Consider the following 20,401-nt stretch of genomic DNA (forward strand, 5'->3'; position numbering starts at 1 on the left):
CTTTCCCATGAGAAGATGCAGACGAACACACAATCCCGGATCTTAGCATTGTCACCAATGATAGAGAAGCAGCCGTTTGAACACTAGTTACTCTGTTTCTGAAATTCATTTTATGTGGATTTCTATGGAATGTCTTTTCTAAAGATTTATAGGGGTGAAAGCTGGGGCCCATGGAGGTCTTCTCATCCCTGTCCTTCTTTTTATGTATCAGAGTAAAGTTGCAACTTGCCTTTGGTGCCAGCAAGCAGAGGCCAGGAGTCGGCACACATTTCTTTTGTGTTTGGGGGTTTTTTGGCTGCGCTGGGTCTTAGTTGTGGCATGTAGGGTCTTCGTTGCAGCATGCGGAATCTTTAATTGGGGCGTGTTGGATCTGAGTTCCCTGACTGGATACTGAACCTGGGATCCCTGCATTGGGAGCGCAGAGTCTTAACCACTGGACCACCAGGAAAGTCGTCAGGCACATGTTTCTTGACTCCCATTCAACTACCCCTGAAATTCACTAGAGTTTCTGGCCTGGAGCTGTGACTGGTGTCCATGCAGCAGCATGTGGGTCATTTTTGTCTTCTGAACGAGTATGAGGATCATATTCATAACATGTGAAAGTTACAGTATTACTTATCCACTACATTTATCAATGCTGGACGTGTGCTAGCCCTTTGCTTCATGGCTTCTGGGTTCTGTTCAATCCCCAGAACCAACATTTAAGAACCTTATTGCTCCCACTTTACTGTGGGGAACATTGAGGTCACAGAGATAGATGAAGACAGTCTGAGACTTCTGATCTGAGAGTCCGCACGAATCCCACGGCCAACGATGACAACCATAGAGCTGGAGGTCAGAGGGCAAAATGCCTTCCTCTTCTGCTCCGTGCATCCATGTGGTCCTCTGTCTGGGGTCCTTAGCCTTGGAATTTTCAGCCCCAACCTCTCTCTTCATTTTTCAGAACTGTGCCAGGTAGAATCCCCGTTTTTGTTTTTGTTTTTACAGCTATATTCAATGTATTTTTCCGAGGAGTGGTTATATATCTCACCTGTTTTTAATCGAGTTTTATTTCGCTACCCAGAATAATCTTCATTCCTGTGGTTTAGAGAGAAGAAAATACCGTTCAGCGCAGCCAGAGCTCCGAACAGCTGTTCTGCGTGTCTCTCTGTGTGGTCCTAGCAATGCCTCACTTTCAGATGTCTCAGCCTTGGCCTGCCAGCAGGGCTGTGCCCATGCCAAATGCTTTCAGATAGCGTGCGATAAGCAAAAAATGAAGTCAGGTTAAAACCACCAAAGTCGTTTTCTTCTAATTCTTGAGTGCATTAGCATCTGGACCTTGGGAGTTTCCACCTGCTCTCAGGAAAACTAATATGGCATTGAATCTGTGCAGTCAGGGAAATGCAAGCTTTGGGCTTAAAGAAACCTGACTGTGTAAGAATCTGATTATATCAATTTGAACAAATTATCTTTTGTGGGGGTGTTTTTTTTTCGAGTTTTTTTTGAATGGGCCCTTTTTAAAGTCTTTATTGAATTTTTGACAGTATGGTTTCTGTTTTATGTTTTGGGTTTTTTTTTTCTTTTGGCCATGAGGCATGTGGGATCTTAGCTCTATCACCAGGAATCAAACCCACACCCCCTTCCCTGGGAGGTGAAGTCCCAACCGCTGGACCACCAGAGAAGATCCAGGACTTCCTTTTTAAAGAAAGATTGGCCAGAAATCACCCTTAGTCAGTGAACTTTCCCCTTACTGTAAAAAAAAAAAAAACAATGGTGGCCCATTTGCAAAAGTATGATTTACACACAACTTTTAAAAGTCACTTCCATCACAAAACAGATGACAAAATACACAAGAGTTGTACCTGATGCACATGGCAAGGGTTTTCTGTCAAAATCAGTCTTTAGTGCAGAAGCGGGTTAGGGTAAGAGATCCTCCGTGAAGGATTTGGAGCCTTGCTATGCCTGTCTGCCTGGGAGGGGTTAAGGTGCAGTCAGCCAGATAATATTTACGAAGTTCTCAGATGTATACTGTGTGAGATTTGATTCCGTTCAAAACATAATCCAGAATGACAGTGTCTCACCCCGCTTGGCTTGCCTTCAGGCTAAGGGGAAGGAGCGTACCCAGGGTGACCTTTCAAGGTCCCCTCCTTTATGGCACTCTCTGAATGTTAGCAACAGCCCCCGTGCTTGCCGCCTGATGGTGTTCCATCGACACCCTGAGAAGTCACCAATGAGAGGGCTGGCGCGCCCTGCAGATCCTCTGGAATTTGACAGAGAGTCTGAAGCGGAGTCGTCCCGGGTTTCTGCCTGGTGGTAGAGTCGTGTTGGCCTGGGACAGGACCAAGGGCAGGGCAGTGGTCAGTGGAAGGACTGTGGTGTAAGGCAGACAGAGTCCCAGGTACCGTGTCTCCAAGTGATTTGCAAGATGGTTGCAGAATTATTTAGTGATGGAAGATGGCAGGAGGATGGTAGATGAAGGGACGTGAAAAGAATGGATAAAAATGTCTCTCTCACTTTAGAAAAGATTGAGTGTCTCTTCTCTGTATCCATCCCAACTGACCGCTGCCCTGCTCAATACCAGGATCAGAAGGACACCTTTCCATTAAGATCATCCGCATTTTAACAGATAATTGAGATCTGAAACCAAAACGCATAATTTCTTAAAAACAAACCTTCAACACACTATCCTGCATCTATACCCAACAAGAACAGGAGAAAAAACAAAAAAACAAAACAGCAGAGTTTGGAACCATTTACCCAGGCCATGATAACTGCAAACCAATGCAGGATCCCTTTAAATATTTATTCATGGATCATTTTTCCACCATCATATGTAGTGAAATAGCATTCCTTACCTGAGCAGACTTCTGGCTGGATATAAAACAGGGCAGGCTGCAAGCTCACTGCTCTCATCATGCTGATAAGAATCTGGCAAATGCTACAGAGAGAAACTCTAGTAAGCCTGAGGGAATTTTACTTTAAAAGAATGAAGCAATCATCCTAGAAAAAATACTGCCAAAGAGAAAAAATTTTTAAACTAGAATGAAAAGGAAAAATAGGAACAACATAATCCATAGTGTCTGCAGAAAGAAAGTGTTTCCTTTATAGAGGTAGATGTGAAGGAATGTAGAATATATATCTGCTCCGTGTGAATTTATTAAATGCAACTTTCTTTTTTTTTCTTTCTCTTTCTTTCTTTTAGATAAAAAACCTCTTCATGAAATAAAACCCCAAAGTAAGTTATTTTTCCTCTTGCGGATATCATTTGTTCTCATATTTGCTGCTTTACTGTTATATTTGTTTAGGAGCCAAACGGAATTGCAGTTCTTACGAAAGATCCAGGGCTCCTGGGGGGAGGTTTCTTCTTGTTGGGTTTGGAGTCACATATCAGAGGTTCATGTAAATCCATGGCTGATTCATATCAATGTATGACAAAACCCACTGGAAAAAAAATAATAATAATAAAAAAAAATAAAATAAAATAAAGTTCTGTACAATTGCTAAAAGGAAAAAAAAAAAATGGAAAAGAAATATGCACGCCCCTCCCCTCCTTCAGATTAAATCTCTGCTTTGATTCCGTCTGGCGGTAGCAGTCCATTTCTCTACAGATGTCATCTAGGACTCTTATTTCTGAGATTTATCTCATTAAAATTTATAAATATTTGTCAGTATAGGCTTTCACAAGAGCAACCTTGGGCAGTAGCCTGATTATAGAACTTTCCATCAAGGAGTGGGAGGGGGCGCCTGAGAGATGAACCCTGAAATCCATGGCAACTGATTAGATTAAGAGCCACAGTGAAATGGCCAGGAACTGAACCTAATGGGGGTGGATGCTGGCTGGAGCTCTCTGTCTAATGGCTTGCTTCCTGGCGAGGCCTTTGCCTTCCCTCCATCTTGGGCATCCACCAGATTTGGGGAAAGAAGCCCAGCTCAGATGATTGGCAGCTCCACCTTCAGCCTCATGGTGCTCAGACCTGGCTGAACTTGGGGGCCACCTGGAAGCCTTTTATAAATCCCAGTTCCTGGGCTGTTACTCCAGAGAAATCACATGAGAAGAAGAGACTTAGAACCCAGGAATCCTCAGTTTTAAAAGCTCCTTAGGGGATTTCAATGTGAAGCTCGGATTGAGAACCAGTGTCTTAGAAAAATATTCTCAAAACTTAGATAAGCAACCACATGCATCAGAATCTTGGGATATGGTAGAAGCTGGTTAAATATGACCCTGCAAAAAAAAATAGAACAAATTAATCTGAATCCCCGGTACAGGGGCAGGGAGAGCTCTGGAGAATCTACATTTTAATATGTTCCCCCAGTGACTCTCAGAAATATGTAAAATATGTCAGGGTGTCATATAGACGCCAAAGTCCACATGGAAGGGCCTCAGCCGTGTAGCTCTAAGCAATAGGAGAGTTTGGTTTGTAAAGCTTGTGAAAGACATTCTTGACTAGTATCTCCCATTTTAGTCTAAACCGAATGGCTTTTGATCTTTTAAATCCTAGGGTATTAAAATTCAAATAGCTTGGGAGACTTAACAGCTTTTATTAGCCACCTTCTTTGAAAGAATTAAGACCCTGTGAAGACAGACAGAAATTGGTATCTGGGGAACAAGGGTCCGGAGGCATGAGAGAAAAAGATACAGCAAAGCTGTGATGTTCCTGCTTCAGATGTTGCTTCAGGCAGGCTTGAGATAGAAGGATGCCTTGACTTCCAGAGTCTGAGAACTTCCCGAACAACAGAAACAAGCTATCTTAATTTGTTTTCCTGCCGTCTGCTGCCCATAAAGTCATCATTGGGGGTTAGGCAGCGGCTTTCAAGTCATGCATGATGGATTTGGAACTCTATAAGAAGATAGACGATGGGGAAAGCTGGTTGTGTGTTGTGTGTGTGTGTGTGTGTGTATGCGTGTGCGCACATGCGGAGAGAGGGAGAAGGAGCAGGTCGATGAGTGTCCATCTGTTCAAGACCCCAGGGTTTCCCTGGAGTAAATGGGGTCCCCGCCACCCCCCGCCCCAGTGCCTCCTGATCATAGAGCCCCCCCACCCGCGCCCCGCCCCATCCCCTGGTCCCCGTGTGTAGCAGAAGCAAAATTATGGGTAGCCATGTGGCAGCCAAAATGTGTGTATGTTTTTAAAGATTATTTTACTTATTTCTTGGCTGTGCTGGGTCTTCTCCAGTTGCCCGTGAGCGGGGACTACTTTCTAGTTGCCGTGAGCGGGCTTCTCGTTGCGGTGGCTTCTCTTGTTGTGGAGCAAGGCCTGTGCGGCGAAAGGGCTTCCATCGTTGCGGCTTCCGGGCTCTAGCGCACAGGCTCGGCAGTGCGCGTGCATAGGCTGAGTTGCTCCGCGGCATATGGGATCTTCCCGGACCAGGGATCGAACCTGTGGCTCCTCCACTGGCCGGTGGCTTCTTCACCACTGAGCCACCAGGGAACCCTGCATGTGTGTTTTTTAAAAATTAATTTCACGCTTAGTTTGTGAGTCCAGTGCTGTTCTAATTTGGTTACATCTGTACATCCAGCCGTAAAGCCCCCAGTAGCTATTTCTGGTCCTCGGGGACTTCCTGAATGAGTTTTTGCTTGGGGTTCTCACTCCTGTACACCGTGCTTAATTGGTGGATACTGCCGCAGACTCGCTTAAACTGCTTTAATTTGTGATTTTCTAAAAATAAAAGCTTAACAGAATCAATGTGATTGCAGAAGGCTCCCGGAGGCATCCGATCAGGGTTCTGGAGGTTGCGTGGGTAGGAGTGCATCATACGGAGGCCGGTTGCAGTTTTGTTCAGTGAAAGGGGGGCTTCGTTGAAGACTCCATGAATCATCACTGATGCAAAATCAAAGTCAATTATGAAGATAATTGAGAAACAACCTTTCCCTATATATAGCCGTGCACGTGATCCTCTGCACGGCGGGGCGGGTGGAACCCATCTCTCAGAGCCTCCCGCACAGATTCGTGTGAGGCGGGCTGAGGAACCGGCTCTGAGTCGTGGGGAGGTGTGAAAAGAAAGTGAAGTCTGAAGGTATCTGTTGGCAAATCATAATGACAAACTGGGGGAAATCTGTGCTCGGCATCGCTCATGAAAGCACTTATTGTAAATGAGATAATTTAATCAATTACATTTCCTAATGTACTAAACCGAATGTTTCATTTTCTGCTTCTGCACATCTTAAATTATCTTCAGGTGCTTTATGAGATTTAATCATAGTTAATAGAAACTTCATTACCATCAAATGTGCTTTCAATAAATGTTGTGTAACAATGTCAGGAAGTGCAGTAAAATATAGTAGGTTCTGAATGGCAAACACGCACCCCCAGAGTCAGGCTGAAAAATGGTCTCGTGCAGACAGTGAGACTCCCGGAGGCTTGGGAATGAGGATTTGCTGAGAGGCTCCCCAAGGAGCGGCTGTTTCAGCAAGTTCACCTTAGGGATGAAAAGGATTCAGGTACGCCCTAGAAAATAGCTCAGAAGGTATTCTTTCTCCATCTCCTTCCCACTAGTTTGGTAACTAACAGAAACACACACTAAACACAAATCCCATTCACTGGGCCAGAGTCAGTTACCTCCGGGATTTCGCCAGTTGAATGTCTCCCAGTTACCCGGATCTCAGCTTTTTCAAAACTAAATGCATCCTTCTCTGCCTCTGTTTTTAACCCAGGCCTCCTCCCATCTTCTCTCATTCAGGGAATGCTATGCCTTCAACTCGGTAGGGTCCCACACACGCGAAGCCTCCTAGACTGCTGTCTTTTTCCTCTCCCTTCTCCAGCTCAGTACTCAATGAATCACCACCATCTAAGCATTCTGCCACGCAGATAGATCAAGTTCACCAACTCACTCCATTTTCTCTCTTCCATACCCCTCCCTCCATTCGGCATCTTTTTATCGAGTATACCCCATGGGCGTGGACATGTTCTAGGTGGTGGAGAATCAGTACTGAGCCTGCCAGGTACAGTTTTTGCTCCCGTGAAGCCTGCAGATCCAGTGAGGGAGGTGGGGGGAAGAAAGCACAGAAAATTATATATAGAGGGCTGAGTGCCATGGAGGTGGTGACAAGTGTCATTAAGAGAAATAAAGCAAAAGAGGCTCAGATAGGGATGGAGGGAAAGTTGCTTTTCTGTGTAAGGTGTTCAGAGAAGGTCTCTGCGGTAAAGTCACCTTTAAGAAGACACCTGAAGAAAAGCAAGGGAACAGACATTCTGGAGATCTGGGAGGAGAACATCCAGGGCAAGGGAAGAGTGGAATGCCAAGGCTGTGTGATGGGAGCCTGCTGCAGTATCCAAGGAACAGTTAGGCTGAGTATCTGAGCAGAGTGGCAATGGGAAGAGGCGTAATAGCTCAGATCAAAGAAGTGGGGCATGGGGGAAAAGTACCAAGTGTGTTATAGGCCATGGTAACAACTTTGACCTTTACTGTGAGTGAGTTGGAAAGCTATTGAAGGTGTTTATTCATGGTAACATGACCTAATATTTTCAAAGATAAACTCTACCCACTGCGTGGAATGTAAACATATAGGGAACCAGAGCAGAAACAAGGAGATCTGTTACAATGATCTATTATAACAAGAGTCTATTCCAATAATCTAAGCTATTACAATATAACTTTTATAATAACCTAGATTCAAGATGACTGTGGCTTGGGCCAGATAGAGAGCATTGGAAATTGTAGAAAAGGTCCAGAATCTGGATATCTTTGGAAGGCAGAGTCAAAAGGAGTTGCCGATGGATTGGATACAGAGTATGAGAGAAAGAAAAGCATTAGAGATGATTCCAAAACTTGTATGCAACGTGAAGGATGGGCTTGCCATTACTGATCTGGGGCGAACTTGGTTTAGCATATCTGGAGGGAGGCTTAAGAGTTCAGTGTTATAAATGCTACATTTAAAATACTTCTTAAACAGGCAGTTGAATATATGAGTCTGGAAGTCATAGGAGAATCCTGGCAGTGACATAAATCTGGGGCTTGTCAGTGTCCAGATGATATTTAAAACCAATAGGTTGAATGAGGTCACTGGATAATGAGTGTGAACAGAGAACATATCTGAGGACTCAGCCCTGAAAGACATCCACACTGAGATATAGGGCAGGTCAGAAGTTACTGCACAGGAGACAGAAAAGTAGCAGCCAGCCTAGTGAGCAAAAAGCCAAGTAAAAGGAATATGATGTTCGAGACAAAACCTGAGCATTCAGGATATCTTTCTCCCTAACCGGGATTTCTATCATTGCTTCCTATATCTGGAGTTAGCTGACGTCAGTTTATCTGATCTTTTAAAAAAAAACATCAATTCTGGTCACCTCGATTCCGAGTTTAAACCTTTTCAAGAGCTGACCATTATTTTTAAGATAAAGTACAAGGTACTTACTGTCTATGGGATCTGGTCTCAGATGGCGTTGTTGAGTCATATCAGCTTCTCTCAAGCTGCTTAATTATTAGGTGTTTCCCTTTCTACCCAATCAACTTCCTATATTCTTCCACCTAAGAAAGCTTCTTAGTTTTCTGAACACCCTGGGTCCATTTGGGCAGGTAGTTCTTTATATGTTGTTAACGTCTGCCAGAAAATTTTCCCTCCACCTAGTCTTACCCTGTTGAATGAATCCTTCCTTCAGGCTTCAGTCTTGCCTCTGCAAAGCCCCTAAAGTCTGAGTTAGTTACTCCTCTTATTGGCTGATTGTCAAGCAGTTTCCTTATTTCTATCCTGTATGTTCATTGTGTTTATCCCAGGCCAAATTCCCTCTCTGATAGACATCCTTCCGGCCATCTGCTAGACAGTATAGGGTCTGTTCACCCTTATGCTTGTGACATTTACCACCGTCCCCACGTGGCACAGTGGTAAAGAACCTGCCTGCCAGTGCAGGAGATACAAGAGACATGGTTTTAGTCCCTGGATCGGGAAGACCCCCTGGAGGAGGGCATGGCAGCCCACTCCAGTAATCTTGCCTGGAAGATCCCATGAACAGAGGAGCCTGTTGGGCCATAGTCCCTGGGGTCACAAAAGAGTCAGACATGACTTAGCAACTGAGCACACACGCAGTAGTATGTATTAGATGTTCAATTCATACTTGTTATTACGGTCTTACATCTTCCCGCTAACTCCTCACTGAGTCTTTTATTGTTAAGGTGAAAATAAAGACTTTGCTTTTATGTATTTATTTTAACTCATTCGTGTAGTAGATATTTATTGCACAATTATTCTGTATAAATAGTCTTGGCCCTGTGAAGCGTGAAGGAAACAATAAGAAATGTTTCTTCCCTACAACTTAAGTACAAAGTAGAAGATGACAAATGATTTGAGAAGAGGGGAAGTAAGGAGGCAGTTTTTAATAATCATCTATTCAGTGCCTGGTGCTAGGTAAAAGTCCAAATGGGAAGTTTCCCAGAATCATTTCTATCAAAGAATGACCCCAATGTGTCCTTGTGAGTTAATTGCTCAGTCGTGTCTGACTCTCTGAGACTCCATGGACTGTAGCCCACCAGGCTTCTCTGTCCGTGGAATTCTCCAGGCAGGAATACTGGAGTGGGTTGCCATTTCCTTCTCCAACGTATCCTTACAGTCTACAAATTAGGTGTTTCTCATCACCTTATTGACACTTAATCCATTCTACATCTTTTCCCCCAAGTACACTGTTTTCATCCATAGTGGAATCATGTGGATTCTGGGAATACACATTCTTAGGTTAGAGAACTCCTCAAAAGATGCAGAGTCCACACTGGCAGGTTGGACATTCTTTTTCAGGCTGTATAGACCTGAATGGTACCTTGAACACATAGAACTATCTGCGACCTTGAACCATGCAGGTGTGCTTGCTTAGTCAATCAGTCATGTCCAACTCTTCGTCACCCTTTAGACTGTAGCCCACCAGGCTCCTCCGTCCATGGGATTTTCCAGGCAAGAATACTGGAGCAGGTTGCCATTTTCTCCTCCAGGGAATCTTCCTGACCAGGATCAAACCCACATCTCCTGTGGCTCCTGCGCTGGCAGGCAGATCTTTACCACTGAGGCACCTGGGAAGCCCACATTGAACCATAGTATCTTTAAAATCTCAGTAGACTTCTAGGTCTTTAAGCTAACATTAGGTGACTGGCATCAATGCTAATCTTCTAGCCATAGTTTACAGATAATTCTTTTTCTATTTTACCCATCATTTTTCTTCATCTCCTGCTGATTATTTTCCATTACATAAATATAGCATTTTCCCAAATTGCATGACTTGTTTGTCCTTCAGAATCATTCCTACTGTGAATCAGTTCAACTCGAGCATATGTGCAACATTTGAAATGTTCTTACTGCTTGTAATCTTTTTACTAACTAATTGTTATTCCATCATAAATGTATGCCTTTTCGTATGACCATGTTTAAGAATGTCGTTGACCTTACTGGACATGATGAAGTTTCCTCCATTAAATACCTTGGAACTAATCTTAGGCACAGTGAATAAGTGATAGAACGAAATGTTCTTCAGCAGCAGAGTAACTCAGGGGACTTGCTAAAAATGTGAATTCACAGGTCCCATCTCCCCACGTATTACTATATTCAAAGTTAGAACTTATATCTTGAATTCCCAGAGTAGAAAATGAAAGTGAAGTCATTTTCTCAAGGGCTGGATTTCAGATCCTGCTTTTTGACTCTCTCCATTTTACCTTGGTCTTCCTGATGGGGAAAAAGACAGTTCTTTTGCAATCCAGAGGTATAATTACCAGATAAAATAGAGAACCCTTGGTTATATTTGAATTTCACATCAGCAGTGAATACATTTTTGACATAAGCGTGTCCCAAATATGGCATGAGAAATATTTCTACTCGAGTTATACATTCTTGATCAGAAATTCAAATTTAACTGTGTCATATTTGTAGTTGCTTAATCTGGCAACTTTACTGAAAAGAATAAAACATGTCTGAATGTGCATTCTCAAGAAACATTTTGTTAAATAGATTATCTGTATTGTCAATCTTGGGAGAATGGTTAGAATTAAAACAAATATTGGAGGAGGGAGCCTTTCAGTAAAAGCAAAACATCTGAACAAAAAAAAATAAATAAATCTACTGAAGTACAAAGTCTACTTGAAGAAAATGGATCTGGGCAATCCTCATTTTATTGTGCTTTGCAGATACTGTTTTTGTTTTTGTTTTTTTTTAACAAGTTGGGATTTGTGGCAGCTCTGCATTGTCAGATGATAGCTACCATTTTTTAGCAATAAAGTATTTTCTAGTTAAGGTATAGCCATTGTTTTATTTAGATATAATACTATTGCACACTTCACAGACTGCAGTATAATATAAACATAACTTCTATATGCACCAGAAAACCAAACAAGTTGTGCCTGTCTATATGATATTTGCTCTTTGCAGTGGTCTGAAAGTGAACCCATAATATCTTTGAGTTATGTCTATAATCAGATTCACCTAAAGAGTAGGGCCCATGTTGTTCTTCAGTTGCTAAGTTGTGTCCAACTCTTTGTGACCCCATGGACTGCACCACGCCAGGCTTCTCTGTCCTTCACTATCTCCAGAGTTTGCTCAAATTCATGGCCATTGAGTTGGTGATGCCATCCAAGCATCTCATCCTCTGTCACCCCCTTCTCCTGCCCTCAATCTTTCTCAGCTTCAGGGTCTTTTCCAGTGAGTTGACTCTTCGCATCAGGTCGCCAAAATATTGGAGCTTCAGCATCAGTCCTTCCAATAAATATTAAGGGTTGATTTCCTGTAAGATTGACTGGTTTGATCTCCTTGCTGTCCAAGGGACTCTCAGGAGTCTTTTCCAACATCACAGTTTAAAAGCACTAATTCTTTTGTGCTCAGCCTTCTTTATGGTCCAGCTCTCACATCCATACATGACTACTGAAAAAACCATAGATTTGACTATACAGACCTTTGTTGGCCAAATGACATCTCTGCTTTTTTTACACACTGTCTAAATTTGTTATAACTTTCCTTCCAAGGAGCAGGAGTCTTTTAATTTCATGGCTGCCATCACCGTCCACAGTGATTTTGGAGCTCAAGAAGGTAAAGTCTGTCACTGCTTCCGTTGTTTCCCCATCTATTCACCATGAAGTGATGGGACCAGATGCCGTGATCTTTGCTTTCTGAATGTCGAGTTTTAAGCCAGCTTTTTCACTCTTCTCTTTCACTTTCATCAAGAGGCTCTTTAGTTCCTCTTTGCTTTCTGCCATAAGGGTGGTGTCATCTGCATATCTGAGGTTATTGATATTTCTCCCTGCAGTCTTGATTCTAGCTTGAGCTTTATCCAGCCTGGCATTTCACATAATGTACTCTGTATAGAAGTTAAATAAGCAGGGTGGCAATATGTAACTTTGGCATACTCCTTTCCCAATTTGAACCAGTCCATTGTTCCACGTCCAGTTCTGACTGTTGCTTCTTGACTGGCATAGGTTTCTCAGGAAGCAGGTAAGGTAGCCTGGTATTACCGTCTCTTAAGAATTTCCCGCAGTTGGTTGTGATCCACACAGTCAAAGGCTTAAGCATAGTCAATGAAGCAGAAGTTGGAGGGTCCATATAGAGGAGAAACGAGCAAAAATAGTTGAAAACTAGGATGGGGCAAAGCAGAAAGTATCTTGAGCCATAAGGGAAGTCCCTGTTAGAGTGAACTCGACGCCTACTCAAGAGTCATTGATAGGTTTTGACATGGCAGGACCAGAACTGTGTTTGGGGAGAGTAACCCACGGGTTTAACAGTTCAGAATGAACAGAGACTGGGGCCTGGGTACCAGGGTAGATGAGGCTGTGCAGAGTGGGTGCCTCCTATCGAAACTGAGATATGAGAGGCGCACTGGGGATGTTTCAGAAAGGCGTGTGAGTCATCTGGGGAAGGGGTTGATGGGCAGAAAAGGAAAGGAGACTCTTCAGGCTCAAGCCTGGTCCCTGATGATGTCGTTACTAGAAAAAGGGAATTCAAGAAAATACTTGAAGAGATGAGAACGGTGACCTTATAAATCAGCTGGCAAATTTGAGATGTTAGCACAACGCACAGTGGTGTGGTGGTTTTATCCATTGAGCAGGAGGAAATATAGGATGAGGACTTCAGACAGGAGTCGTGGCAAGAGATCCTGATTCAAGACTGTTTGTCATCAAAGTAGTAGTTAGCACTGTCTGATAGAGCGGTTGTGAACAATCTTGAAGAGGAATCAGTGGTTTGGGCAAAAGTCAGAATTTAATAGCATAAAAGAGCAATGAAATGTATAGAAATAGTGAACAAGTTAAATCATGATAGAGCCTGGCAGTGGACTGAGCCCATGTGAAAAGAAGTAAAGCATGTCTGTACGTTCTGATAGGAATGATCTACAAGGTGTTGGGGGGGCAGGCATCTACAGTGGGGAAAAAAGGCAATGTAGTAAAGGAAATCATATGGAAATATAATAACGATTATATAACTTTTAGAGTAAGGATGGTAAAAAAAAATGGAAATTTACATTTTTTCCCCCCCGAAAGATCTCAACTATACTATCAACAGTGGTTACTTTTATTTTTTTTTTAATTTTGTGTATTTTTTTTTGAAGTATAATTCATTTACAATGTTGCGTGCGTTAGGTGCACAGCAAAGTGACTCACTTGTGTATATATGTATATCTTTTGTTTTTCAGATTCTTTTCCCTTATAGGTTATTACAAAATATTAAGTATAGTTCCCTGTGCTATACCATAGGTCCTTGTTGGTTATCTATTTTATATATGGTAGTGTGTATATGTTAATCCCAAACTCCTAATTTATCCCATCCCCTTCCTTTTCCCCTTTAATAACCATAAGTTTGTTTTCTATGTCTATGGATCTATTTTGTATATAAGTTCATTTGTATTATTTTTTATTCCACATGTATGCAATATCATATATGTTGGCTTAGTTGAAGGATAAATTTTTTCTTGGTGTAGTATAAGTTTTTATAGTTTCTAAAACACTTCCTCATCCTGTGTGTATTTTCTGTTTATCCTTTTATTTCAACAGGGATAGAGGTTAACTGGTTAGGGAAATTATGATCAAGAAAGGTTTAATGTTTTAAAAAGTGCTTTTTGTAGTTCTTTTCAACAAAGAGCTTAGAATTTCATGGATATGAAAAAAGACTGCATCTTTCAGAGATCTATCAGAGAGTAAGTCAGGAGAAGGATTGGGGTAGAGGTGATTAGGGAGACCAGGCCGTGGTTTGGAGGCCAGAAGGCAAGGCGCAGGTGTGGAGGCAAAGTTGAAAGATGCGAGACCGAAAGGGAATAATGAATGAGGCCAGGTCCCTGCGGAGGCAGGAGAGGGCGGATCAGAGCCGGCCTGACACAGAGGAGGAGCAGCTGTTCGGGGAACAGGGAAAGGGAAAGGAAAGCACACGGGATGGAGCAGTTTTATAAGTTTGTTGGAAGGATTAAAATGAGTTAATCAGTGTAAATAAAAGACTAGAACAGTGCCTGGCGTACGGTAAGTGCTATTGAAGAATGTGCAACTGTCGTTGTTAATGACAAGGAGGTTTTGGAGGATGGCAAGGTGGAAAAGTCAAGATGCCGACTGGTGATGGGATTATGAGATTCCAGGCAATGCAAGTATCATCAGAACTGCTCACCATGGTTGACCGGAGCTGACCACTTAAAAGCTATTTTCTGATGTTTTTTTTTTTTTTTCAAGAAAAAATATGGTTTCTCAATGACAAGTACGAACAGTTTGAACAATAACTTCTGTTATGTGTTAGCTTGCAGTTAAATGTTTTGGCACATCCCTCAATGTCTACAGCCCTCAGACAGCCCTGTCTGTACCTCTGGGCCAGGATGAGGAGGGGCTGGGCTAGAGACTGGGCTGTTTCCTGGGAGTCCAGCAGAGCAGCTAATTCTTCTGTCTTCCACTCCTTTTGTCTCTCTCAGCCTTCTCTTTGTGAATCTCTGTTGTGTGAATTCCGTAGTAATTCACTGCCTTATGTACATCAAGTCAAGTCGCTGAGTTTTTTCCTCCTAAAACAAGAGCAGTGGTCATTCTACAGTATCTAATAAGATAAAAACAGAATACTGTATGTTTTTCTTGACTTTTTCTTTTATAGTGCAGTATAGTTGATTTACATCATTGTGATAGTTTCAGGTGTACCTCGAAGTGATTCAGTTACGCATATGCATGCATCTGTTCTTTTCAAATTCTTTTCTCATTTCGGTTGTTAACATGACATTGAGCAGAGTTCCCTGTGCTGGACAGTAGGTCTTTGTTGGCCTGTTTTAAATCTAGCCATGTGTACATGTCAGTCCCACATTCTCTAACTGTATGTTTTGAAAGGCATTTTCTTGTGCTCCTTTATTCATTTTGTGTAGCTATCTGATCCTATAAAATAGATTCTAATCTGATAGTTAAACTCATGGGAATGAGCCAAATTTCCATGAATAAGTGGCATTAATATGTCTTTTAAAAGAGAGTCCTATGAAGAGAGGAAGGCAAACTAAATAAACAGCCCTTAAATTTAGTCCTTGGGGTACATAAGTCACTATGAATGACTAGGTATGGTTATAATTCATAAGTACAGGAGCTTGTGAATACTTAGTTCTTGAACTCTGAAGTTCGAAAGGACTTTGAAAAGTCACTTAGCCTTTCTCACCAGCTTTGACCAAAAATATAATAACTGCAGACTATTGTCAAGTCATGCTGGTTTTGAGAAACTCTAAAGGAGATTTCACAAGCTTCCTCAGAAATACAGTGCAGTTTTTTTTTTTTTTTTAACAACCCTCCTTGTAGAAAAGGTCATTTTAATATCTAACAGAGTCCCAATTGCTATAATAAAAGGCCAGGTCCTCCTCTTCAGCCCTTGTTAGAGTGGGTGACGAGCTGGTTTCTAGCTTCATCATAAATGAAGGTTCATTGGGCACCTACTGTGAGCTTCTTTTTAGAACCATGCTTTATGCATTAAAGATCCCCAGAAGCCACTTTATAGTCCTCTTTTCTCCAGGCCAAATGAACCCATAAACATTTCCTTTCCAGGGTCCTAGTTTCCAACTATTAATCTTTGCAGCCTTTCTCTGTAGATATTTCACACTCCTTCCAGCAATGAACAGATCCCTCTGTAGTTTCTGACTAATTTGAAATATAAGAGATTTCCCCGTCTTTTTTATTTTTGTTTTCTTTAGCCTATAGATCATGCACAATTTTTTATATCACATGTTGCGTCCTTCTAAACTTGGCCTAAAGCTTTCACGGTGCTTGGAGAGAGGAAACAGGGGTGGAAACCCAGGAAAGACATCAATCACACATAGATATGTACAACAGAAATCCAGAAAGAAAAAAAAAATAACACCCTATGCCCACAAAGGCAGAATAGCCTGATCAAAGCTTTTTGTTCAGAATGAGTTGGAGAAAACAAACCAGCCCCAGATATGCGAGTGGGCAGACGGATGTAAATGTGCGTGTGTAGCTGTAAGGAAAAGAGGGTCTCTGTGGCAGGGGTTCTACAGTCTCCCTCAGGCTGGTCTGAGTCCAGGGAGCAATCAGCAAATAGTTGCACAGGATGCCTCACACATTTCTGGGGGAAATGACAGAGAAGTGCTTGTGCCAGGTGTCAAGCAGGTAGGACGCCTTGGCATTCAGGTCATTAACCATCCAAAGATCCAAAAAGAGTTCTAGGAACCATAAGTGATGTCCGAGTGTAGAGAACCAGGGGTTGGCAGGGTTGGTGGACTAGCCAAGGCACAGTCCAGCTGTCTCAGAGGAGGGGGCCCTGCGCTGACAGATGGGTAGATAGAGGTGGGTAGGGCCTAGATGCCTAGAGGGATGGGGGGTATATGACAAGGACCCATCGTTATAATCTGAAAGGGGCACAGGGCCTTTGGCTAGCAGGTGGGAGCAGTGACTTCTGGTGTTCTTCCAATGAGAGCTGAGCGTGAGCACACATACACACGTGCACATGTGGAGGGGTTCTGCTATAGCACCCTTCCAAGTGCCCATGTGCTCGCAGACACATCCAGCCTAAACCTCAGGTTCTCCTGGGGCCAGTCCTGGACACACATGAAAAGGGAATCAATTACACTTGTAAGGACACAGGAATCTTACAGGGAAACCTCCTCTACTGTCCTGGAGAAAAAAAGATTAGCAAATGGTGGGGCAGGGGGAAAAAAAGGAAGAATAAGATGAAATAAAAGCAGGTAAATAGAGAAGAGAAAAAGAGGAAGAAGAAGGAAGTAGGTGACTCAACTTTAGAAGACTGAGCTCTAAGGATGACTGAGATCTTTTGAGATGTGCACGTGTGGCCTTGACGATTCGTGTCTACCTCTGTAGCTGCACTTGGATACCGGGGTCCCGTCACAACCTTGTCTTTTAGACAAGAAACAACCGAGAATGTGGACCACATGTTAATTCAACCAGATGTCCTCATTTCCTCTGAGCAGTTGACCCGTCACAAGTGTATGTTGAATGAATGAGATCATTAGATGCAGAAACTTCAAAGTCCCAGGACAGATTGTTCTTGTAAAAGTGAATCCCGTGGACTTCTGAGTCTGGGTCAAACTGTCCCACCAGGTGCTAGGGTGAGCCTCCTAGGGAAGCAGTGATCCCTGTCCAAGTCTCTCTCCCTTCTTTCCCTACCCTAACCCCAAAGTCCCCATATTCATTTCTAAACATTCTGTAATTCAGTATTTATTAAGAGGTTCTGCACATATTCCTGGGAGAGCAAGCACAATGAGCTATATCCAACGTTGATACCTTCATCTGAAGGCGGAGGGTCCTTTCTTAAAAGAGAACTTGTATCCTGAGAACAGAGAATTCTGGTTACCTGGGTAGCAAGAGAGTGGATGCCATAAACAGCAAGATAGGAATCCAGGGGAACAAAGACAGCGTGTTCCTGCTGCTGAGTTTGGTGTCAGGATTTCAGGTCCAGTGAGGTCCATTTTCAGCAGAAATACTTTTACGCTGGTCATGCTCTGGCTCCTAGTCCTTCCTATTTTCGTACCTGGGAAGCTAAAGATGTCTTTGGTCTACTTTGCCAGCTCGGTAACAGAGCGGCTGCATGCAGGACACGGCCGGGCTCTTTCTCTGTGTGTTCAGTTGCCGAGCAGGTGTATTCTCTCCAGACACACCTTTTAAGATGATGGAGCCATCAGTGAACTGCGCCCAAGGAGCTGGAGGGAAGAAGGGGGAAGGCCCATTGGTTTCAGTCCAGTTCTCTCCCTTTTCCTGGCATCCTGGCTTGCTGTGCCTGTTGTGGTCTGTCTGCTCTCTCCTCTAATGACTCCCTCCAAGGAACGTAGGAGGAGGGTGAGACTGAATGGGGTGATGGCTCCCCTTCTTTCTCCCCTCGTGACCTAGGTGGACCCTGGAACTTCGGTGGTGGCATCAGCCTTCACCCCTGTGGATCTGGGGGGCTGGGGAAGACCACCACCGATACCCCACCACCCCTAGCCCTCCCCCATTCGGACCACCATGAAACTGAACTACAGCCCAGATCACACTGTTTCTCAACACCTCCCAGGTTGCTGTTATGAAAAGCATCTGATCCCCCTCTGACCTTTCTGATACTGTTCTTTGAGATGACGGTGTTTTTCTCCCCCCATGAATTATTTTTATGTGTTGGCCGCCCTATTACTGAACTGGTTCTGCTTGATTTCCTTGTTCCTGCTTTCATTTGGCGGCACCTTATTTTATAGTCCACTAACTTTGTTGAAAATAAATTTAGTAGTGTGGTTAGTCTTACTCACTTGATAACGTAAGTACCATATGAGGGTGTGGTGAACGTAGGCTAAGTGCTGTGCAATCACAAGGTAAATATATGATGGGTTTATTTTATCTGCTAAACCCAGCAGGGGTGACAGAGTAATTACTTTTGGACCTGTTTAGTATGCCTACCACATAATCTGTAAGGAGATCAGTTATGTAGTGAAAACTTGCCACCTTCCATTGTTAACACACTTCAAGACTTACATGTTCTTGGGTAGATGTCATGCTGAATTGCACTAGCCATGCTGAGGCTCCTCGGGAATCAACCACACCCCGAGGACCTCTAGCAAAAGGGTTGGAAAGCAGCTACAGTGTTCTCTTGGGGGATGGGGAGACACCCACCATCTAAATTTCAACTAACGCTTTTATTTTTGCTTTGCCCATGCATTCAATAGGATGGAGTAGGAGAGGTATGGGAGAAACAGCATGTACCCTCTTAGAGACCAGTCCTCTTCCACAAAAAAAAAACTTCTAGAGTCAAGCATTCAATTGGTGCCAGAAAACATTTACCATGAACATAAGAGTGCCTGGGACCGAGTGCTTTTCATATCTCACAACAGAAAGTCACTCACAATGATTGTAAATACCCTGATGACTGTCAGCATTCTGATGGAGTGAGTGACGTGGGCCAAAGCTCAAGTTCATACTCCTGAGCTCTGGTCTCTTGACTCATAGACCATGCCTTATCATCCGAGAATGCTCCCTGTGAATGCATGCGCCCAGGCCATAGACAAGCAGAGCGGTTCACCCATATTTTGTCATTGTACGTGGGTCACATGTCTTCCAACAAAAATAAAATATATATACATATATTAAAAAAAAACTTTGCAGGGCAATAAGACTTCCTAAAACAAGCAAATTAAGCAATTGCCTGTTTTTCCTTGAAAAATCTTATATTCTTTGCAAAATTGCTTCTGTTGCAGATTCCATTACATGGTAAGCTACCTTAATGCAGTTAAGTTATTTAACTAGCATCCCTTTGATTTATACAAGGTCTTCTAGAAACATGATTATTGTTGGAGAGTCCAACTTGCGACTAGCCACATCTATCATTTCGCCTGATCCGTAGCTCCAAAAATTCCAATAGTGTTTCATTCTGTGTCCCGGGGTGGCTCTTTGGCTCTGAGCCCATGCTGGCCATTGAGGATTGCTCTTGTGTCTTTCAGGCATCGAGAATGCCAGCGACATCGCCTTGTACTCGGGCTTGGGTGCTGCGGTGGTAGCCGTTGCAGTGCTGGTCATTGGCATCACCCTGTACAGACGCAGCCAGAGTGACTATGGTGTGGACGTCATCGACTCTTCTGCATTGACAGGTGGCTTCCAGACCTTCAACTTCAAAACAGTGCGTCAAGGTCAGCGGCGTAGGGCCCCCAACAGCACGTCCTCAGGACCGTAGACCACACTCACGCAGGACCCTTGTGTTCTTTGGTCCTGTGTGAGGGTGGCTCTCGGCACTGGGAGCTGCTCCAAAGTTGTCTTCACACCTTAGGATGCCAGGTTTGATGGAGGAGTCTGTCTGAGTTCTTGGCTGCCGTGAGGACCAATGGGTCTCAATTTACTATTGATGTTTAGTCGCTCAGTCGTGTCTGACTATTCTGCAACCCTTGGACTGTACCCCACCGGGCTCCTCCGTCCATGAGATTTCCCAGTCAAGAATACTGGAGTGGGTTAACATTTCCTTCTCTCGGGGATCTTTCCAACCCAGAGTTGGAACCTGAGTCTCCTGCATTGCAGGCAAATGCTTTACCACTAAGTCACCATG

General features: G+C 43.3%; 1 protein-coding gene across 4 annotated transcripts in view; it reads left to right on the forward strand.

The window, feature by feature from the left end:
• Window positions 1-20,401, forward strand: part of UNC5D (unc-5 netrin receptor D) — a 603,713-nt gene that overhangs the window by 503,047 nt on the left and 80,265 nt on the right. For 2 of the 4 annotated variants that reach the window (XM_043454536.1, XM_043454538.1), the window contains one exon: window positions 19,806-19,991. In XM_043454536.1, the coding sequence (XP_043310471.1) occupies window positions 19,806-19,991 (186 nt within the window). Of the gene's footprint in view, window positions 1-3,181; window positions 3,215-19,805; window positions 19,992-20,401 lie in introns of all 4 variants that reach the window. The other 2 variants (XM_043454535.1, XM_043454537.1) reach the window with 2 other exon arrangements.

Source organism: Cervus canadensis, chromosome 31, assembly GCF_019320065.1.
Source record: "Cervus canadensis isolate Bull #8, Minnesota chromosome 31, ASM1932006v1, whole genome shotgun sequence".
Lineage (NCBI taxonomy): Eukaryota > Metazoa > Chordata > Mammalia > Artiodactyla > Cervidae > Cervus > Cervus canadensis.